The sequence below is a fragment of the Sceloporus undulatus genome, chromosome 7, assembly GCF_019175285.1.
Source record: "Sceloporus undulatus isolate JIND9_A2432 ecotype Alabama chromosome 7, SceUnd_v1.1, whole genome shotgun sequence".
In the NCBI taxonomy this organism is placed as follows: Eukaryota; Metazoa; Chordata; class Lepidosauria; order Squamata; family Phrynosomatidae; genus Sceloporus; species Sceloporus undulatus.
Window position 1 is genome coordinate 27,569,395 of NC_056528.1, and position 22,996 is coordinate 27,592,390.

General features: G+C 46.3%; 1 protein-coding gene and 1 long non-coding RNA gene across 4 annotated transcripts in view; one reads left to right on the forward strand and one right to left on the reverse strand.

Moving 5' to 3' along the window:
- The window catches only part of LOC121936933, a 74,958-nt gene that overhangs the window by 7,361 nt on the left and 44,601 nt on the right, over window positions 1–22,996 (reverse strand). Inside the window, exons 3-6 of the long non-coding RNA XR_006105051.1 lie at window positions 9,830–10,078; window positions 8,597–8,795; window positions 8,377–8,497; window positions 4,230–4,360 (exon numbers count right to left, since the gene is read on the reverse strand). This is a non-coding gene — a long non-coding RNA (uncharacterized LOC121936933). The remainder of the gene's footprint in view (window positions 1–4,229; window positions 4,361–8,376; window positions 8,498–8,596; window positions 8,796–9,829; window positions 10,079–22,996) is intronic.
- Window positions 1–22,996, forward strand: part of MIDN (midnolin) — a 37,553-nt gene that overhangs the window by 7,250 nt on the left and 7,307 nt on the right. Inside the window, exons 1-7 of one of the 3 annotated variants that reach the window (XM_042479648.1) lie at window positions 1,846–1,989; window positions 2,219–2,462; window positions 6,057–6,144; window positions 6,894–6,956; window positions 16,734–17,174; window positions 18,511–18,637; window positions 19,348–19,635. In XM_042479648.1, the coding sequence (XP_042335582.1) occupies window positions 2,227–2,462; window positions 6,057–6,144; window positions 6,894–6,956; window positions 16,734–17,174; window positions 18,511–18,637; window positions 19,348–19,635 (1,243 nt within the window). In that variant the 5' untranslated portion in view covers window positions 1,846–1,989; window positions 2,219–2,226. Of the gene's footprint in view, window positions 1–1,845; window positions 1,990–2,117; window positions 2,463–6,056; window positions 6,145–6,893; window positions 6,957–16,733; window positions 17,175–18,510; window positions 18,638–19,347; window positions 19,636–22,996 lie in introns of those variants that run through there. The other 2 variants (XM_042479647.1, XM_042479649.1) reach the window with 2 other exon arrangements.

Genomic DNA, 22,996 nt, shown 5'->3' on the forward strand with positions numbered 1-22,996 from the left:
TTGAACAGCATACCTCCAAAGTGACCCAAAGCAGCTTTATTTTGGCCTGTCTGTTCAAGCCCAGAGCCAGAGTGACATGTTATCACCCATCATCCATCATCTATCTATCCATCGACGGATTTGTCATTTATCTGAGAAGTGTGGTACTGTATAGTGGTTTGAGCATTGGACTATGACTCTGGAGACAGGGTTTGATTCCCAGTTCAGCCATGAAATCCATTGGGTGGTCCTGGGCAAGTCACATATTCTCGGCCTCAGGGCAAGGCAATGGCAAACCTCTTCTGAACAAATCTGGCCAAGAAAACCCCAGGATAGGTTTGCATAAGTCAGGGCACACAACAACAACAACAACAATAACAATGGGAAGCCATTAACCTATTCATACTCCAATGACATCTTTCCCCCCCATACTATTTTCCTTTGTTTTCTTTTAAAAACACATCTGCATGCTATTTGCATATGCAAATAGTGCCTCCCCTTGCAGTGCTTAACAAACAGGACCCATTTGTTCAATTAATAAGCAAAACATTTCTGCATTACAATGTTTGAGATTAGATATAGAGGCGTGTGTGGCCTAGTGGTTTGATCAGTGGACTACAATTCTGGAGACTATGGTTCAAGTCCAAGCTCAGCCCATTGGGTGACCTGGGGCAAGTCACACTCTCTCAGCCTCAGGATGGCAATGGCAGCCCTTCTCTGAAGAAACTTGCCAAGAAAACCCTATGATAGGTTCACTTTAGGATTGCTACAAGTTGGAAATGACTTGGAAGGCACAAAATCACACACACACACAAAGACAGCCATGTTATTCTGGAAAACCAGTATCCACAGGGATCTTGTAGCACCTTCTTTCAGTTATTCTCAAAAGTCCTACAAGATCCCTTTGCATAAGATACAAGTCTAAAACACAAACATGTCTATGGGTAGATGTTTAGTCTATAGCAAAGTACAATAACACCCCAAATCCACGAAACGGGATACCTCAAAGAAGCCAGCGGAGTGCGAAAAGCTTGCAACATGTATTTTGTGCCTTTTGGTTGGTCTAATAAAGGCATTTATAAAGGGACAAAGACAATCGCTATTTTGTGGATTTTGGATGTTACTATATTGTATAGTCCTACAAGGAGAAAGCTATCCTTGCTCTGTGGATAATGGATGTTATTGTACTATATAATCCAGCAAGGAGAAAGCTATCCTTGCTCTGTGGATTATGGATGTTATTGTACTACAGTACTGTACTGTGTATAATCCTGCAGGTAAAAAGGTATCCTTCTTTTGTGGATTTTGGATGTTACTGTACTCTATAATGTAGATATATAGATACATATGATGCATAGATAGATACAGATTTGCATACAAATGTAGACCTGACTACGTATATGTATTTTATAGGTGCCTCTATCTGTACACACACACATGTATTATATCTAATGTACATATATATATATATCTAGACTATGCAGACTCCTCAACACGAGGCCCCACCAGCTCTTTCTTTCCCTTCCCTCTCTTTGTTGTAGGGACAATCTATAGGACGCGGCCCCTTTAAAAGTGGGCGGGGGAGGAGGGGGCCTGGGGGCGGGCTTCTGCGAAGCGTGTGGGCGGGGAGAAGAAAGAGCTCCCATTCTGGCCCTCCGAGCCCCGCCTACTATAGCGGGGGAGGCGGAGAGAGACAGAGAAAGAAGCAGCGTGGAGGCGGCTGCCATTGGCTCGCACCGCTGGCGTCTGGGCGTTCGGAGAGCTCGGATTGGCTGCGGCGGGGCTGGGCCGAGAAGGACGGGGGCGGGGAGAAGGAAAAGAATGAATGGGGAGGGGAGAGAAGCTCCGCCCCCGTTTGGAACGTTGAGACATTCTAAGTGCTTTTTTCCTTTCCGCCGCCTCCGCCCCCTCCCTTTCATCTTCCCTTCCCCGGCGCTGCTTCCTTTCACGCCAGACTCCCGGAGCCAGCGGAGGAGCCGGCAGCTCTCTGGCCGCGGGTTCGAATCCCAGGTGGGGAAGGAAGGAAAGAAGGAATACTTTATATATAGTCTCTTCCTAAATTTAGGGGAGGAATTAAAAACACTTTTAAGAAGGTGGGACCATTTAGTAAAACTCCGCCTGCTTCCCTTTGTCTTAAGGGAGAGAAATTGGGGGAGAAGCTAGAAAGGGGTCCGGGGAGTGAGTCTTGGCGGGTCCCTGGCGCCTGACCGGCGGCTGTCTGCTCCTTCCTTGGCTGCAGGGCGGCGAATGGCCCACCAGCCCAGCCCCAGGAGCTGCAGCAGCAGCAGCCGGGGCCCTCCAGCCTGCGAGGCCCTGCAGGGCGGCAGCGGCGAGCCCCCCATGAATGTCTCCATCCAGACCACCACCGGCGCCCGCTATGAGCTGGCCCTGCCCCTGGAAGAGACGGTGGAAGGGCTGAAGAGGCGCCTCTCCCAGCGGCTCAAGGTCCCCAAGGAGCGCCTGGCTCTCCTCCACAAGGAAAGGTAGGCGGACGGAGACATCGGGATGTGTGTGTGTACATAGATGTGTGGATTGATGTGTCTCTATATGTATCTGTGTGTGTCTATGTATGTATTAAGTTGGAAATGGCTGCACAACAATGGAAATGGAAAAGGTGCACAACAACAAACAAGAGAGCCCTGTGTGTGTGTGTGTGTCGGGGAGTTTTGTTCTTGCCTGCCTTCCAGGGTTTCTGACTCCTGGCAGCCTTCCTCTGCGGCTGAGAGGGTGTGACTTGGCCCAGGGGCCTCAGGGGAACCTCGCAGCTGCCTCTGGATCTAGAGTGGCTGGAGTCCTTTGCTCTTGGGAGGCAAAGCGGGCAATGAGTAACCCTAAGGTCTCCATCCAGGTGTTGCTGTGTGCCTTCAAGACCCTCTCAGCCTCGGGGGGGAAAAAGCCTTGGCTGCAAAAAGATCCTGAAGGAAAAATCTTGGCAGGAAAATGCCCTCAGTTGGCATTGGAAGGGCATCTAGGCAAGAAGAGAAGGCTTGGGTGGCTTGAGCCCTGGCTGGACCAGGGCTCTGGGAAAGCAGGGCTCCAGTCTCATAGGAAGGGCCACTCTTTCAGCCTCAGGGAAGGCAAAGGCACAAAGGCAAGCCTCCTTCGAACAAACCTGGCTCACAAAATCCCGGATTAGGGTTGCCTTTGTTGTGGTGTGCCTTCTGGCCGGCCCTAAGGCCAACAACCCTGTCCTGGGCTCTTCTTGGCAAGGGTTGCTCAGAGGAGCTTCGGCATTGCCTTCCCCTGAGGCTGAGAGAGTGTGACTCCTTGCCCAAGGACCCCCAGTGGGTTTCCATTGCCAAGCTAGGATTCGAACCCTGGTCTCCGGTACACCACGCTGGCTCTTTCACAAATATACTTGAATCCCATTGTTTGGTCCAATTAACAGAGTCCATAATAATATGCTAAGAATAAATAAAATTATTATTATCATTATTAGGCTTGTATATATGTGGGTATACATGAAATATATTGCGCTCCTGAGTGTGTGTGTTATGCATACATGTGAACACATGTGTGTGAATATAGGTAAACCCTTGTTGGTCTTTAAATGCAAAGTGCACCAGCCTAGAATCTAGCCTCCCTTTCTAGTCTAAGCCCTCCATGGGTCTACTCAGGAGTAAGCCACCTTGCCTTTCAATAGGGTTTCTCCCTGGTTGGATCACTGCCTTCCAGGAGTTGGGTGGGTGAATTTTGGAGGGGGGGGTCTCCTCCAGAGTAGGACCAGTGACTGGGCCAGGAGGGAGGAATGCGTGACTTGGATCGCAGCCCCCATTCAGAACCAGTCCTAGGAGAGGGTCAACTTGAAAGTAAGTGGTTCTGTGGGGTGAGGAGGTGCTTCCTCCATAGTAAAGAGGTGCTCGGATCAGGCCTTGAGGCTGCGAACATGAAAAGTCTACCAAAAATGTGGCCAAATCTGGGTGTAGGGAAGTGGCTTTCAGATATAGATAAGTGAAATGTAATAATATAATCTAGATACCCCTGTATGTCATATGAGGTAGACTACAGAGGCAGAATATATAATATAGACACCCATGGATGTTATATATACACGGTTGCTTGTGTATATATATGACCCCGTGATACATGTCTTTACATACTGGTCTATATATCTCTATATGGATTATGATCCTTGCCTTCTTACCAAGCCTCTCTTTGTAGCCCAGTACCTTTCCTGTACATTAAAACAGCAAACTGTCTCAAAAATGGCCCCGGTTTATACATGGGGACTTATATGGTTGTATGCTTACCTGCCCCTTTAGGTGATGCAGGGTGCACTTCATAATACACAAAGAGGGGGTGTCCACACTCGAAGGTGCATCGTTTTGGGCGATTCTCTGTCTAGATGGGTATATCAAATGTGCAGGTCCAATTGATGTGCCTGCAAATATATATAGAGAGAGAGAGGGGGTATATTTCTTTTCCTGTGTCCCTGAATATCCTCAATTCTTAAAGAAAACCCGTACAAAGAGCAGGAAATATCCCTCTCCAAGATAAAAAAAATAAACCACCCAAGGTACTGTTACTTGCCCCATTCCCATGCATTGGGGCGGAAAATCAAACTCTTTCCTAATTTTCCTTAAAAGGGGGGCATCAGCGAGTAAGAACTCCTTTTAGTTGAGTAAGAATGGAAAAATTGTCTTTGGATCCCTGCAGACACCAAGTAGGCCAACCAGTTCCACCTCCAGGAAGGAGAGGATGGGTCTTTTTCCTCCCTCCTTTCAGGAAGGTATCCTTTGTTCTAAAGGCTTGAATTTGGATCAGCTAAGACACACTCCCCCACCAGCTCTGTGCAAAGCTTACCTGCCATTATTTATGTACATATATCTGAAAAAAATAGGTGTGTGTATATATATATAACTATATATATCGCATCTCTATCTCTCTGTGCATATAAAGAAACATCAAACACTGCAGAGAATGGAAGATTCCCCCCCCCAATAAAATTGTGGAGTGTGGGGGGGAATCTTCTTGCAATGGTGGTGAATGGGTTGAAGTGAGGCCTTCCTCTTTGTTTAACCCAGTCCCTCTTTTGTCAGAGCAGGGAGAGCCCAGGGGGTTCTTTAACATTCAGGTCAGGTTTGCCCTTGCATGATAAACCCTGGAATTGCCACCTCTCCCCCCTTTCCTCCTTTCAACCTTGCAAAAAGACATATGCAAAAAAAGCCCCCTCCTTTCCAATGCATCTTATTACCCCAGCCTTTTCTTTCTCTCTCCCAGCCGCTTTCTCCTTTCGGAAAAAAGGAAGCAAAATCCAAATTTCCCCTCCGTATATATTTGCATTGAGCAATTTAATTTTTGAAGAAGGAGAAAAAAGGTTTGTTTTAGTTCCCAGTTGCCAGCTGATTTCCACAAATATGAAGCAAGAATGAAGAGGGAAGGAAATGCACTCCAAATAAGGAGCAGTGCCCTATAATGCATGTATATATGTGTGTGTATATGTATATAGTAAATGTGCGTGTATATATATATATATATATATATATATACACACACACACACACAGTATATGAAAGTCTAACCTCCTGTTTTCTTGAGTTCTTTTCTCCTACACCCTCAAATTTTGATAGTGTGTGTGTGTGTGTGTGTGTGTGTATATACACACAATTTTAAAAGCTCTAACTTGCTCTCTGCTCCTTAGAAGGGTCCCTCCAATTGTCTGGAATAGTAGGAGGGTTGCATTGAGAGAGTTTCTTGACAAATGACTGCGGAATAACAGCTGGTTCTGTCTGAGGGCGACTGAGAAAGCTTTTCAAATACTAAGTTTACATAAGAAGCGGAAAGGGGAGAAACATAGGGTGAAGCAGTTTCATGCAGGGCAGGGTGAGGAAGGCTGGGATCCCTTCCCCAAAGGCAAATAATCAGATATACTTTGGGGTTACTTTTGTCCTGGGAGGAATTTTTTTAAATCTGTGCACCCCTTTTAAAAATATTTCTTCTGCATTTGAAGTATTTTGGCATTAACATCTTTTTAAATGTTATTTATTTGAGATTATTTATTCTGGAAGTAATGCTTTTCTCTCCCCTTCTCTCTTCTTCCTCCCCTCCTTACTTTGCCATTCCCCCCCCCTCTATAGTCGCCTTAGTTCGGGGAAATTGCAAGACCTGGGAGTCAGCGAAGGAAGCAAGCTGACCTTGGTCCCCACCGTGGAAGCTGGCTTGATGGTAAATGTCCAATTGTTTTTCCTCTCATTTTCCAACACATTCCCCCCTTTAAGATCTTTCAGTAAATGACCCCTTGCTAGTGGGCTCATAAAGATGACCTCTTAGGGACCAAGATTTCAGCTGTACTTCTCTCCCACGAAGGAGCTGGGTCACTTCTAAGACACTTTCTTATTGCAAAAACATCCCCATCTTCCATTGGTATACTTAAAAGTAAATCCTATTCAGTTCAGTGGATCTGGTTTCTCAAGCAAAGAATGCATAGGATCATGGCCATAAGCTGATCTGAGAAGTTTCCCTGCTGGATCTATAACTGACATACTTCAAGGTTAAATGTTTGCTTTTCACACATGCATGTTCACCACTTGATGACCTGGATGCATGAACAGAATGTCACTAATGGGATTTCTCATCATGCATTGGGAAATCTATTGATTGATTAATAAATTTGCCAATAAGTTGAGGCCGACATGGTCTTCCCCTTCTTGTCCCTTCATTTATCCTGAGAACAACCCTGGGAGGTAGGCTGGATTGAAAATTGATCACACTCCCCAACTCCCTCCCATGGCCAAGTGGGGATTTGAACCTGAGTTTCACCCATCATAGCCCAGTCTAGTATATGACAAATATGGACAAATAAACACAATTCCTATTCATCTAGAGAAAATTTCCCATGCACCATAGGTGAGCAAGTAAAGTAGGATGTTGAAAAGCCTTGTCTTCCTCTTTTTAATTTAATTTATCTCCTGCAGTCTCAAGCTTCCAGACCAGAACAGTCCGTGATGCAAGCATTGGAAAGTTTAACAGAAACTCAGGTAAGATACAAATATATATATATATTCTATCTATCTATCTCTCTCTCTATCTATCTATCTATCTATCTATCTATCTATCTAATGTAATCAGCTGCATTGTTTCTACCATACAAACTCCAATTGCAAGGGATTTTTAGAAAGTAGTTATATTGCTGGTCTGATGCAAGGGACAAGGGATATGAGAGGCTTCTTGACCCCTTAGAGGCAAAAACCGAAATAAAATTCCAAGACGGGTTCTGTCTCTGGAAACCCTACTTTATTGAGTCATTTCATTGTTTTGAAATGGTATCCAAGAGAATGGAGTTTCAATGCTCTATTCAGTCTCTGCACTTGAAAAAAGTAGTTGAAGTGCATAATTGGAAAGCAGAGCGCTCCTACACTTAAGGTGAGGAGGGTAGTGCTTTGTAAGGGGACACAGTTACCATGTTGCAGCCAGTTGCTGGCAGATCTCCACTATAGTTTAGGGGTTAAATTCCCCCCTCCCCAAATAGAGCCTGAAGGGGGTGAATGTTTGATTTATCCTCTTTCCACTTGCTTTGTCTTTAAATATATGTATTAATTTGGGGTCTTTTTGCTATCTTCTTCCTTTTTGGGGCACTAGAGTTGCTAAGAAGGAAGGTGTGCAGGGTTAGGCCTCGTGATGTTTTTTTGGGGGGGGGCACAAGGGGATTGTAGGGGGTTAACTGAGTACAAATGTCAGCCCACCATCTGTTCATGCTGAGGTTCTGTTTGATGTTGTTGCTTCTGTTGTCACTGTGTTCCTTCCTTCAGAGGCCTCCTCTGCTGTCATAAGGTTGTTGTTGGCGGGGTTGTTTGTAGGAGGAAGGCAGCTGAAGATCGAGGCTTGGGGGAGAGCAGGGATTTTACACCCCCTCAAATGTTTAGTTGTGTTTTCATGCTGGCACTTAAAACATGCTCTAACAATAATGGTGATAATGCTACTGAGTTGGAAGGGACCCATATGGGTCTGCCTATATCCCATCCAGCTGAGGCTAATCTTTGGTTTATGGGGCTGCAATCCCAAAAGGATCTAGGTGGATTGGTGGCCCATAGGGCTACTGCTCCTATGCCACCCCAGATCTAGGCTAAGTCAACCCCTAGCAATCTGGTTTGTGTTGTTGCATGCCTTCAAGTCGCGTCTGACTTGTAGCGACCCTAATATTTTCAAACACAGCATCCATCACCTCTGCCAGCCCCTCTGTTTGGGGGCTGTTGGAAGTTGTAGTCCAAACGCTTTCCGCCAGGCTGCCACTTGGGGATCAGGAAATGGCTGGCACTGTGTGTCTAAGTGTCTTCCTCTTCCTCTTTCCCAGCCACCCACCCAGCCACCCATCTGCATCCATCCTTGGCTGGCAGAAACACCCCTCCCTCTCCCTCTCTCTCTCTCTCTCTTTTTCAGTGGAAAGGAACTGGTGCTTACTGTTTGGGGGGGCGGAAGGGGACGCCACGCCTCTCATTCATACTGCAGGGATCCGGTTGACGTCATGCCTGCCAACCTTTCCCTCTCTGGTGGCGACAGCAATGAAAACCGACTTCCTCTGCTGCTTGGCAATGGGGGTGGAGAGAGAGAAAGAGAGAGATGTCTAAAACTTGTGTGTGTGTGAAAGAGAGGGAGTGTTGGCAATGAATTCCTCACCCACCTGAGCCACTGGAGCATGAATCTCGTGAAGCTCTGAATCTCGGTTGCCCCGTTCTTTCTCATGCTCAGAATGTGGGTGTTTGTAACTGGGCGGGAGGCTTGATGGGCTTTTTCATGCAGCCAGGAGAAAAGGCTGGAAGGGCAGTGGTGGAGGCTGGTTGCTGTTGTTGTTATGTGCCTTCAAGTCGTTTCTGTAGTGCCTGAATTCCAAAAAGAAAAGAAAGGACAAACAATGAGACCTGTGGTATCCATGAGCCTGACACATTTGTTGTGGTTATTCTGTGTCTTCAAATTGTTTCTGACTTATGGAGACCCTAAAGAAAACCAATCATGGGGTTTTCTTGGCAAGTTTCTTCAGAGAGGGGTTGTCAGTGCTATCCTCTGTGGCTGAGAGAGTGTGATGGTTTACCCAGAGGGTTTACATGGCTGAGCTGGGATTCAAACCCTGCTCTAATGTTCAAACTGTTACATTACACTATCCTTAGTGGAGGATAGAAGCTCTTATTTTTCTGGATATGGTTTGGCCACCTTTAACCAGGGGGAATGTTGAGGGTTGTGGGTGTTGTAGTACAGCCTGCCCAGAATTTGGGGATATAGGCAGTTATGGATGTTGTAGTCTGGCCCTCCAAGAGGTGGCTGGATATAACAGTGCAAGGAATTAGGGGGGGTTTAGGGGATTAAGGCAGTCTGAGCTGGAGGACAGTAGGTTTGGAGAGGCAGGGGTGATGGGTACTGTAGTCTGACCTACCCAGAGCTTGCCACAAGAATGCAGGGGATTAGGGTTGCTGAATCCTGATCCACTTACAGAGTGCTAGATTTGGATAGGCAGGGGTGATGGGTATTGTAGTCTGACCGACCCAGAACCTGCTGCATTTAAGAATACAAGGGATTAGGGTTGCTGACTTTTTAACCCGCTTGAAGGATGGTAGCTTTGGGAAGACAGCTTGTTGTCCAAGCTGGTTGCAGATTCAGAAAACCTGCTCTTTCCCCTAATTCCAGTCACAAGCATCTGAGGAAGCAGGATTGGAAGTCCAAGAAAGCTTATGCTTATGTTCTGGATGGACTCCAGCATCCCCAGTAGTGATGATGGGTGTTGCAGTCAAATGTGCTGGCAGAAAGCCACAAGGGAGGGAGAGGTGCAAAGGGAGAGGCATAATTGGACCCTCATCCCACCCCACCCTGGTGCCAGCAATGCCACCCACTCGAAGCGGTGGGAGGGGAAGCGAAGGGTTACCTCGGGCCAGTGCAGACGCGGCAGCGGGGAAAGGAAGGCGGATCGTGTGTACTCTGAGTCATGTTTCTTGGAAGTGGGATCTGCTCGTTCTCACTCTCTCTCTCCCCGGTTCAGATCAGAGTCAAGGACAAATCGATGGAATTCTTCTCTGCCTCCTATTTTCATTCTCCTTCGTTCAATCCTTCCTCCACTTGTCAGCACCCCAAAATCCCCCCTTGGAGGAGGACAAACAGGAGAGAACAAATCTGTCTGAAGTCAAAGAGACAAAAATGCAGACATTTCAGATGGATGCTGGAACACCTCCCACTGTTACAGCCTGTCTCTATCCTCAGATGTAGGTGTGCAACTTCCTCCACTCTTCCCCCCAAAATCTGCCTTTCTCCAAAAAAGTGTGACATGCTTACTCCAGAGTAGACATGTGCCCCGGAGATGTTGCTTTGCAATAATACTGACTTTGGGAGGCAGACTGAATAACTGTCTCTTCTGAAGCCATATACCTTGAGATCTGATAGGGTTTCACATCAACAGTTTGTTTCTCTGGGCCATGTGCAGAGAGTCTTCTAGTACAGAAGTTGGGTAACCACCTCTTGGAAGGGCTTGTGTTGTGTGTTGCTGCATGGCAGTGAGTTGGACTATAATATGTTCCGGTTTAGTTGATCTGTTTCCCTGGCATTGTGCAGATTGCAGTCTTTCCATTGTCCACTGCTAGCAGAGGTGGGATAGAGGGAGTTGTAGTCTAACATCTCTGGAAAGCTACCCAGGTAGGGGATGGGTTCGATTACTCTGTGGCTGGAAAATTCAGCAAACATCATAACTTAGCTCCAGGCAACTGAGATTTTTTTGAGGGGCAAAATGGTTTGCAAGATGGCACATGGCTTGGATGGAAAATGAGCCCAGGTTCAAACCACGGGACCTCCAGTGAAAAGGATGGGGTGTCAAGTGATGAGAAAAGACCCTTTTTGGGCAGAGACCCTGGACAGTTATTGCCAGTCAGAGCAGACAGCACTGACCTAAGTCCAATGTAGCACCAGAAGGACTGGGAAGTTGACATTTAGAGGGAACCCCTTGAGCATCCTTACTTTTTTAAAAATCAGGACCTTATACAGGATTGGAAAAGACCTTTCTCTTTCTAAGACCCTTGAGACCAGCTGCTGGTCAGAACATCCAACACTGGCTTGTTATGGATACATCAACCTGGTATAACTTATGTGCTTTTTTCCCTCTCATTTTGGAGCAATATGAGCTGTGAAATGGCAAACAGCTCCATGGAGCATGGGCAGAACTGACCCTTAAAACGTGCATGATTTGGGGCTGGCATTCCTCAGTTGGACTTATTTTTGGAAGGTGGAGGAAGGAACAGCTTTTGTGCCTAGGTTGCCTCGTCTTTCTAGAGTCCAGATCTTGAGGACTAGAGCCTTCTGAAGTGACTCAAATGGTGCCCATTCAACCTCCCCCAGGTTTTGACAGGGCTTGGTTTTGTAGGGCATTTTGCCCATGGATCTGTGAAAGCAAAAGTGCCATTTCATTCTCAACAGCTCCTTTTCGCCTGCAAAACAACTCCCCCCCCCCCAAAAAAAAAAGGCCAAAAGGCTAGGGAAGGATTATTTTTAGCTCCACTGTGAACTTGTGGTACCGGACCTGCCTGGTATGGGCCCATAGGCGCTCAGGGTGGCCTCTGTTCGAATGACGGGCATAGGAGGAGGGAAGGAGGGAGGAGGACACCAGGGAAATGTGAGTCAGCCAGTTGGCCTCTGACGTCAAAAGAATCTAGAGGAAGGGAACCAGGGAGGAAAAAGAGGGAGGGAAACAGATTTCTCCAGGAGAGAAAAGAGAATTTCAAGTCTTTTTCTCCCCTTGCACTGGAGGGGGAGAACAGCCCAGTTGCAGGACAGCAACTGGAAGAGAAGCTTCAGTTTTGGATAGGTACTTCTAGCCTTTGGCCTTCTGCTGAATTTCCTGCATGGTGCTGCAAAAACCAAATGCACAGGTATAGGATGAGGGAGACAAGCATGTGAAGACCTTGGGAATATGGTTGATCTGAAGTTGAACATGAGCCATCATCTGAGGAAGTCGACTCAAGTCTACATGAAAAAGCTCATGCTGCCAGCTTCTTTGGCCCAGTTAGTCTCAAAGGTGCTACAAGAATGTCCCTTTGTTTACTGATTTTCCAGACTAACATGGCTAGGTCTTTGAATGAGCCAGCAGTGTGATGTTGCAGCAAAGAAGGTGAATAGTATATTAGCCTGCATTAATGGAACCATAGTTTCCAAGTCAAGGGAAGTAATAGTTGCGAGTTCAAGACTAGCAAAAGGGCTCAAGCTCGACTTAGGCTTGCATCCTTCCGAGGTCGCTAAAATGAGTACCCAGACTGTTGGGGACAAATTAGCTTACATTTGTAAACCCCTCAGACACTGCTTAGGCGGTATGAAGCGGTATATAAATGAAGCTTGTTTGTTTGTTTGTTTACTCATCTGGAGTACCATGTTGGACCTGATGGCCCATGAGGCTCCTTCCAGCTCTATGTGTCATAGTCAACAAGTCACAGATGTAAAGCTAACAAGAAGAGGACACTGACAAATGATCATGTGTTAGCCTCAAAACCACCTCTATTCCGCTCTGCCAACCTCAGTCATTGAGTCTGTGCAATGGGTGCAGGATGCTGACACCGCTTTATGCAATGTGTAGTCTGGTTTCAGTGTGACTGCTTTCCCACACTCTTTATTACTTCTTCCGGTTAGCAAGAAGCTGTTTTGGTTTTGACGCCTGTGCAACTGCTATGTTAGGCGGGACACCGAATTTTGGATTCTTCTGTGTTGCTCACGCAGCACTTGAACTCAGTTCCTTCCACTCCCAAACTTTTATAACCCTCTATCTACTATGCCTTACTGTGTCTGGTCTTTAACAAAAACCATATAGAGCTGGGCTGGGCAACTCTGGAGTCTGAGTTGACTGACATGTTAAAAATGAAATTAATAATAATAATTTTTTAAAAAACCAAATCTTTTTCTAGTTTGGAAAAGTGGGGATATTGGTTGTGAAAATAGTGCAGGAATAGGGAGGCTCAAGTTATTTCATAGACTCCTACATAGGGTTGGAAGAGACTCCCTAAGGGCCAGCTGATCCAACCCCATTCTGCCATGAAGAAATACACAAGCAAAGCACACACATACCCATCCCGACAAAAAGCCAGGTTGCTGCTGGTGAAGATTTCTAGGAGATACAAATCACCTTGCCTTTTTTTGACCATAAAATGAGAAATCTGGAGGGAACGAGGGCCACAAAACCAGCCATATGTGTCCCAGGGCCATATAAAGCAACACAGAGATGTCCTTGTTTTTGGTGTGTGTGTGTGTGTATCTGAAGGGGGAGAAGAGCAGGCAAACCTGAGGGGAGGGGTCGCAGAGGGTGGGGGATGAATTTAGGAAGGGTGCAGGAGGAAGACTCCTTCCCAGGTCCTCTTTAGGGGGAAGGGTTGCATGTGGTTAATGCCATCTGTGCTGGGCTTGAGCCTTGGAGAACAAAGAGACCGGGGCTTCCATTCAGATCGGAAGAAAGGGGTTTCCAGGATGGAAAGGGGGATGGGGTATAGGGACGAGGGAGACGACAACTCTTTGTGTGGATGTGTGTGTGTGGATGTGTGTTGGGGTGGTGACCCTGTTGTTGTGGGTCCTTCCTTCTCTGTCCTTGAACCAACCCCTGACGCCTCCCTCCTTCCTTCTCTCTTTTTTCAATAGCAGGCCCAAGAGTTTGTCTTGGGCGGCTGCCCAGAGATCTTTTGTTTGAGCCAGCGGGGGCGGCCGGCTGGGAGTCGTGACTGGAATACGGGAGGGATGGTGAGCGAGAGAGTGTGCCCTTTGTGGGAAGAAAGAAGAGGGAGAGCTTGGGATTTCGTGACCAGAGAAACCAAACAGGTCTTAAGATGGTTGCCTCTTTTTGGCTCCTTGGGAGACTAGGTAGCTAGTCTACAGAGTGGATTAGGAGGAATGTGTGGCTCAATGGTTAGAGTATCCAGGCTCCGAAATCTGGGTTTGAGTTGAGCTGTCACCTCAGGCTGATCGATTTGACCAGCGATAGTCAGTAGCTCCCTTTCTTGTGATCCACTCCTGGTTTGAGTCTGAACGTTAAAAGGATCTTATCCTCTAGCTCTCAAAACACTTTCAGCACCTTGGATAGATGCTTTAAACTCTACATCATCGCCTCACCCATCAGTCTACGCAATCAGATATGCTGGGGTTTTATTTTAGAAGCCACAGAGGAGGAATGCAGCTTGGACACAAATCTATTGTACTACAGAAAAAAAACTACAGCTCCCTAAATCATGACAGCATGACAGCTCCTTGACTATCTGTGAGATTCTGGAAGCTGTAGTGTTGTTTTTGTAAGTCACTATTTCCAAGCTTTGAAGCTGAAAGAGTGCTATAACCATGGAGAATGAATTTGCATTCTGCGTATGCTCAGACAACCTCAGAGCTATTCCTCAGGTGAACCCTGGAAGGTTCCAAAATGGGTACACCATGCCTTGTAATGCAATATGTGAGTAAAAAGATTAGAGAGGTTTCTAACCATCCTTTAGCTCCGAAACAACCAAATATTTCCTTTAGAGTGGGCCCTTTAGTGCCAGATTCCAAAATCTGTGGGTGCTCAAGTCCCATTATATATAATGGCATAGTAAAATAATGTCCCTTATGTAAAATGGCAAAAATCAAGGTCTACATTTTGGAGTGTGTGTGTGTGTGTATGGAATATTTTCACACCATGGATGGTTGAATCTGTGGATGAAGAATCCATGGATATGGAAAGCTGACTGTATTTGATTTTTTGGCTTTTATTTCTCTTTCTAACGCAAGACTAGGGACCCTTTCCCAGTATATAATTATAGCACCAGGATTCCACTTTAACTGCCATAGGGTTCAATCCTGTGGCATCCTAGGATTTGCCGTTTATAGAGACGTATTTGATGAGAGATAAGCCTCAGCAAACTACCCATCCCTGGATTCCACAGGATGCAGCCATGGCAATTAATGTGGAATCGTTGTGCTATAATCATGCAATGCAGAAGGGCTCCAGGCTCCTTGCAAAGCCTTCCCTGTCGCTCCTCCTCTGCCCCCATTGTATCCGAAACTGACACTGCCTCTCCACCCACCTCTTCCTCCCCGTAGCCGCCATCTGGCACGCACAGCAGGCCTGGCGTTTGGGTTTCTAAAGCCTTCGTTCCCACGAGTTTCTCACAATTTTAGGGGCAGGGCCCTGAGCTTCCGGGATTTTTGAAGGTGAGGTTGGAACCACCGAGCATATGTGGGTTTGGGGCGGGATGGGTTGAAGAAGGATTCCCGCACGCTTAGGAAGCATTTTCGGTTGTCTTCTTTCTCTGACATTTGCTGCAAAGAGGTGAAAAGAAGGCGGAGTGAGCGTGTGTTGCGAGGAGGAAGTTGGGAGTTTTGCAAGCGCAGAGACTGATGTCAAATAAGTCACCAGCACCTTTAGAAAAATGGACAGAATCACTGCAATAACATTCTTTGGACTCTTCTTGAAGGGTAGTCAGAGACACTCTGTGTGTGCTCAGGAGCCATCTTATTTCCCCCAGGAAATAAGATTGCATTTTTGTGCTTGGCATTTTCCAAGCACATCAGGTGCTTGTCGGTGGTTCTTGCTGTTTTAATTTTGCAACCATAAGGTCTAGCGACTTGTGTGTGGTTTTGTTTGACACCCCCCCCCCAAAGCTCTCTCTCTTTGGAGGCAGGCAGAAAGGACAGAGAAATAACCCAGTTTCTCATCTTCCCCCACTCTTTCCTGGTTCAATTGGCAAAGAGAAAAATTTCCAGTTGTGAGTCTGCTCAGAGCTTTATTTAAAAATGTGTTTTAAAGGTTCCGCCCTGGAACAGTGAACTCCACCTGGTTAAGCAAATATTTCACTGCCGCTTCCCCCCCACACACACACCCTGCACCCCTTCCCCAGTGACCAGGGCTACCCTGGGGCTCTACCGTTCGAGGCAGATCTCTTAAAAGTCTGGGTGTTATGGTCTATCCAAAGCAATCCTCCCTAGGGTGGAGTTGTTGATAGCTGGGAGTTGCCTTAGAGGATAGGAACCTGCATGGTTTGAATCTGACCTTTCCCACCCCAGTTTTTGCCTTGATGCAGCTCTTCCCAAGCCAGAAACCTGTCCGTTTTAGTCTGCCTTCATCTGAGGCTGAGAGAGTGGGACTTGCCAAGGTCACTCTGAAGGTTTTGATGGGAGAGCAGGGGTTTCAATGCTTGGTCTATTAGAGTCCTAATCCAGCAGTCAAACCACCACACCGACTCATTACAGTCAGCCCTCCATATCCATGGATTTCTTGTCTGCGGATTCAACCAGCATGAAAATATTCAAAAAATGCATCAGTTCCAAAAAGCAAACCTTGATTTTGCCCTTTTATATAAGGGCCACCTTTTTACTACACCATTGTATTGAATGGGACTTGAGCATCCATGGATTTTGATATCTACAGGGTCTTCTGGAACCAAACCCCAGTGGATACCAAGGCCCCACTGTATCTATGTTTGTGGGGTCCATTGTTACATGCCTTAAAATTGACTACAAGTTTTTACTGACCCTTAAATAAAGTTTTCTTGGCAAGATTCCTTCAGAGTTTTGCTATTACTGTCCTCTCACGTTGCAGAAGTGGGACTCGCGCATGGTCATTGAGTGCATTTCCATGGCTGAGTGAGGATTTCAACCCTGGAAGCCCAGAGGCCTAGTACAACATGCACTACACCACACAGGCTCCAAAAACATGACAACCCTTTTCTAGGGCTTTCTTGGCCAGATTTCATCAGAGAAGTCTTGCCATCACCTTCCTCTGAGGCTGAGAGAGTGTCAAAATGGCATTGAAACCTAAAATCCCTTCCATTTTTTCTTCTTCCCAGGTAAATGACTTCCTGTCGGGGAGGTCCCCTTTGACGCTTGCTCTCCGTGTCGGGGACCATATGATGTTCGTCCAACTCCAGCTGGCAGCTCAGCAGAACGGCGGGCAACTCCAGCACCGTCACATGGTCGCCAACCGTGGAGAGCAGCCCGGGACAGCCAGTGCCCCAACGACGTCCCTGCCAGCTGCTGGGCCAGCGCCTTCCGCTTGCCGTACACCTCACAGTGCCACTGGCCCCACCTCTGGTTTTGCCCGGGTCCCTACCATGCCTGCTTGCCAGCCGAGTCCCACAGCCTCCCCTTCGCCTGCCGCAGCCACGCCCATGTACTGTAGCTCTGCCCATCCCACGCCAGTCACGGCGGGCATGTTCCGGTCACACGGCACCAGCACACAAGCAGTCAATGGCCCCAGCAGTGGGAGCATGGTTTCGTCATGTTCGGAGGTCAGTTGTGGGCATGGGTGCCAATGTGGAAAGGGCAGTTTGTGTTACTGAGGGGGAGGCACTGGTGAAATTAGGAGATCCTGGGTTTGAGTCTTGCTCTCTGAACTAAGCTGTGAAATCTTGGAACCTAGTGTTGTTTGAAATGGGCAGGGTGCCAGTCTATAGGAGCATTATGTAGTGTTTATCACTCCAGCAAGTTGGGTGAGCTTGAAACCCCAAGGCTTGCATGTAATTACATCATTTGGACAAGCACAGCATTCCAGGTCTTGAACCACTGCCACCAAAATCAGTAAAGTATCAAACTTCGGTTTCCAGAAACTACATCTAGCATGGTCAAGGATTCTGGGAAATGAAATGTAAAACTCCTGATAGTCCAAAGATAGGAGCATTCTCCGGCTCTATTCTCCAGCTTTCCCAATTAATCCTCTGCCATCCCACTTTTACTTTTTCAGCTGCACTTAAAATGCTCCCGTTTCTTTCCCCACTCCCCGCCTTACTTCAGCTGCAATTTGAGTTAAAACTGTAAAAGTGGTTTGCACTCATTTGGAGATGGGGTCAGGACTGTTCCCTTCCCAGTGGATTCAGGCAAAAGCAAACTGCTGCAGTCTCTCCTAGCATGTCTGTTCGTCCTCATTAAACACTTTTGTCATCTTGATCACATGCTCAGCTTGCTCAGCCATGGGTTTTAATCTCCAAAATATTGGAGGGCATGCTACCCAGAAAAGCCTAAACTTAAAATATAGATGGGACTAACAGCTGCATTTAAGGCTGGCCTCTTTGGTCCACACCTTTCCTTCTTCCTTTGCCTTCCAGCTTCTCCCAGTTTCTTTAAAACATTTTTTTTTAATTCCACCTATTATTTTTGTCCTGATTTTCACAACCATTCCTTCCAAAGGCTCCCAGAGCAGTCTTATCAATGCAAGAAGTGAGAGAAGTGAGACAGTCCCTGCCTGTAGGCTTTTAATCCTAAAGAGATGATACAGCACAGAAGGAGGAGGGAGAAGGAAAAGTGCAAACTCAACAACTAGTTATTACTAGTTACAGAGTTCTTCTCAGGGAGGGAGGAGGTAACCTCCCCTTTCCTGAAACATTTGAACACTATGGGTAGCCTTTTTCTGAAAGCATGGTTTATAGAGAAAGTCGACAGCATAATCTCCTGATTTCACATTGATCTGGAAACAGTCCCTTTAGCTAAGATTTCTCTCTTGGAGAGGACACCCCTAGGGGCCACTGTCCCTGGGTTCAAGTTTTGGCCTGAAATGATCCTGAACTCGCAGCCCTATTCTGTTTTTTCCTCTGTGTGTATTTAGTTTTCTGTTCTCTCCTTTCCTTACAGGTGGACTGTGCAGCGCGAAGTAACAGTTCTCCCAGCCCAGCTCAGCCTTCCCGGACCCGCAAACCTGGTGCTGTGATCGAAAGTTTCGTTAACCATGCCCCTGGTGTCTTTTCGGGAACATTCTCTGGTATGTTCCAACCCCATCCTCCCCCAATAAACACATTTCTATCACAGGGGTTTCTTGGCAAATTTCTTCAGAAGTGCCTTTGCCATCTTCTGAGGTTGAGAGCATGTGACTTGTCTAAGGTCCCCCAGTGGGTTTTCATGGCCAAGTCAGGATTTGAACCCTGGTCTCCCAGTGTCCTAGTCCAAGCCCAAATCATAGTGTTGCCGCATTTAAAAATTGTTCAGCTATATGTATGACCACTACATACTTGCAAACTGGCAAAAGGGGGGCTGGATTTCAGATCCAACATACCCCATGGTATAAAGCAGCAGTTCCCAGCCTGTGCTCCATAGAGCCCTTAGTCCAAAACATTTGGAGGGCTATAGATTATCCACTTATCCCATATACCTCCTGCAAAGCATATGCTAAACTAGAATGACTAAATTGCCTAGTATGCCATTACTATTAATGAGAACTAGCAACCGTTCTTTTAATAATGATAAAATCAGCTTTCATTGTCGGCAGAGGAGCATATGTTATAGAGGCCATTTGGCATTCTGTTAGAAAAAAGAACTGCCTTTGAAGAAAAGAAAAAAATCCTTTTATATGAAGTTAGTGAGCATTGTAAGGCCTAAACAAAGATGGTGGTGTTGCCTGAAGTCCATACTAACTGTCCTATTCTCTCTCTTCCATCCTCAATTCCCTCCCCTTACAAAATAACCCAACCCTAGGCACATTGCACCCGAATTGCCAAGACAGCAGCGGACGGCCACGCCGGGACATTGGCACCATCCTCCAGATCCTCAATGACCTCTTGAGCGCCACACGACACTACCAGGGTATGCCCCAGTCGCTGGCGCAGCTGCGGTGCCAGACCCAGTGCTCCCTCTCATCCTCACCACCCTCTTCCCCGGATCTTGCCAGCAACACTACCTCAGAGAAAATGGCCACTGTTGCGAACCAGCCCTTGCATTTGGGTCCTCCATGTACGGGCCAAGGAGCCACCTGCAAGCCTGTTGGTAAGTCTCTGGGTGCTTTGGCAGGGTCCAGGAGGCATGTTTTTCCAGAGTCTGAGCATGCGATTTATGTTTTGGGACTACAACTCACAGATGCTTGGAGTGACTATCCTATATAGTTGACCTGGCATCTTTGCAGCTTTGACTTTTGCAGATTTGAATAATATGTTCTCTCTAGGAATCTCTAGGTCTTCCAGCATGACTCTTCTGCCAAAAGTCAGAAGAAGACCTAGAGATTCCTAGACAGAACACGTCTCTGGGAATTTGTAGTTCTTCCAGCACAATTTCAGATTTTGACCATAGAATTGCCCTGAAGGACCTAGTGATTCCTAGAGAGGTTTAAAAAATAGTGTTGTTGTTGTTGTTTTTATTTGCCGTTTTCGCATTTTCATGGGAGCCCTGTGCCCCAACCCCAGCGAATATGGAGGGCCCACTATATTTAACTTTGGCTGTTCATTATGAATGTAGAAGCACGAATGAGGCCAGTGGTTTCATTTGAACCTGGAACCCTATTCACTCCCAAGAGTGACATGTTGAATCTGCTTACTCCAGAATAGACACATGCCACTCCCCCCCCCAAACCCACAAATGTCATGTTGCAATGACACTGGCTTTGGAAGGAATCTGGAATAATTTTCTCTTTTATCAACTTTAAATCTTGTATCCTGGATTAAACCCTAATTCATTTACTCCAGTGTAAAGCTGTAGCTATTTTTTTTTTTTTTGGTATATTATATTTGCTACCTATATGTTTTCCTCTGAGTTTGTTAGGCATATTTTCTTTTCCAGACCATCCTGTGTTTCTTTGGTGTTCTGTACCTCTCAGGAGTGCCCTGGCTGTGTATTTCTGCATGGCAGGGGGTTGGAATAGATGGTCTTTAAGGTTTCTGCGAACTCTATAATTCTGTGCTTTTACTGGGGCAGGCTACATTTGATCTCCTGGGGACTGTATTCAAATTGTGCCTGTGGATTTTCTTAAAAGTGCAGGTTTGACTCTCCCCCTTGCCCTCTTTGTCTGTGGTGCCAAAGGAAAGGTGAAGTGAGACCTGAAAAAGGATTGGTCAGGGGTTTCCCCTTATCTTTTATTTTTGGATACTGCACTGAAATTTTCAGTGTGTCTGAAAGTTTCACCCTTCCATTTTTTGCAAGTGGTAATTTTTACTCATGAGAGACAGCATGGTGTAGTGGTTTGAGCATTGGACAATGACTCTGGAGGCCAGGGTTCGAATCCCATCTGGGCCCTGCAAACCCACTGGGTGACCTTGGGCAACTCACACTCTCTCAGCCTCAGGGGAAGGCAAAGGCACACAATAACAACAGCTTTCCAATGCCAGCCTTCATGGCTAGAGTGGCTAAGAAAAGCCAGCAGAGACTTTCCAAATGGGCTTGGGTGCATTTGAGGTAATCCTTTTCAGATGTTCCCAGAGTTGGAGAAAGGATCAAGGGATGCATGATCAGTTTGAGATCCAGAGTGGGTGGTGATTCACATCTGGATCTGATGAAATCCTACTTGTATCTCTGAATGTTAAGGTGCCCTATTTTCACAAAGGTATCTGGGTGTAAAAGTAGCTATGCCAATGACCACCTAGCATATAGGTTCATGGGCTGGATGATTGGTTTGGGTTTAAGTCTTTCACCGCTGGCATCCATAGTTTTTTGTGGGGTTTTCAGGCTATGTGGCAGTGTTCTGGAAAAAATTATTCCTGATGTTTCCTCTGGGGGGGGGCACAAAAAAGCTGTGGTTTCTGTTTGCTAATGGGTAGGCATTAACTTATTCAAAGCCCAATGACATCATTTCCCCCTGCATGCTATTTCCTATTAAATTAGCATTTTTTCCTTTGTTTCCTTTTTAAAATCTGCATGCTGTTTGCATATGCAAACAGTGCCATCCCTTGCAATAACAATAACAACAGATTCAGACTAAAAAAACCTTCCCTTTTCATAAGAATGGCTCCCCTCACTCTCTCTCTCTCTTTTTTGGAGAAAATAGCCTTTGCAAATGGCTCTTTTCCTTCCATTCACAAACTATTCTTTTTCAGAATGAGGAACTCTATTGTACATATCCCCTGGCAAATTGGCAACAAAGGCCTTGAATCCCATTGTTGAGTGCCCATTATGGGAGACCCAGTGAATCAATATATTGGCACTCAAAGGCATTGGAAGTATGGCAGGGGATTAGTCTAGATGACTCTTGAGATTCCCACCAACTTTTATGATTCTCTAAATACTCTTGGGACTAACAATTTGACTTAAGTCAGATTTGAGCCCTTAAAGAGTACAATCCTGTCACCCCTCAGTCTTCTCTTCCCCAGGTTGAACATGCCCAGCTCCTCCAACTTTTCCTCCTCTATTTTGTTATCTATCCCTCTTTTCATCCTTATTGCTCTTCTCTGAATCTGTTCCAATTCATATCTATCTTAAAACAAGGTGCCCAGAACTGGATGCAGGACTCCAGATCATGCCTGACTGGTGCAGAATTTAGTGGCACTGTGACTTCACTTAAGTTGGAAACTATGATTTCATTGATGCAGGCTAAAAAAGCATTTGCATCACACTGCTGGTTCATGTGAGGTTCATGATCAACAATAATCCCAAATACATCTGAGGAAGTAAGACTTCAGTCTACAAAAGTTCATGATACCAACTCCTTTCTTTTTCAGTTAGTCTCAAAGGTACTATAAGATTGCTCTACATACTGATTCTACAGACTAACATGGCTATTTCTTTGAATAATCCCAATGTGCTTTTCACGTGTTAAGCTGTTTTTCGAGGTCCTTTTGAATTCTGTTCCCATCAGCTAATGCTTCTTTGATTCAATGAGTGTTATCTAGAGGTTCAGCTGGCTGGTAGAGCCATAGGTAGATGCTGTGTTGTCCCCCAAACAACTTGAAGGCACACAACAACAACAAATTTACTTTGAGGCAGAAGGTGACTGAAGAGCAGAGTGTCCTGGTGACTCAATGAGTGGAAAAGGAATATATAGACCACCAGGAGACTCTTTGTAAATTGCACCAACTAGTCGAGGAAATCTTGCAAACTGTAGCAGGCTGCTGCTGCATTCGTGACTAAACTGGAGATTGGCACCCAATCCTTTCCTTTTTCCCAGAGCTGAGCTTCCCAAAATTGGGAGAATTTACACCCGGAATTGGCTCAAGGGAAGCGGAGCCCAAGGCAGGAGATCTGGGAACCCAATGTCTGGATGGTTCCTGCTTTGTATTTTTGCTTCTTCTCTTTATCTTCAGTGAGGAGGAAGTCATAGGCAGTAGGCGGCTGCTGTCCCAAAATAGCAAGGCGAGTTGGCGGGGGCGGCTGCAGCAAAACAGCTTGGCTTCTGCTTCCTACTCTTGCCCACCCCCAGCCTCCT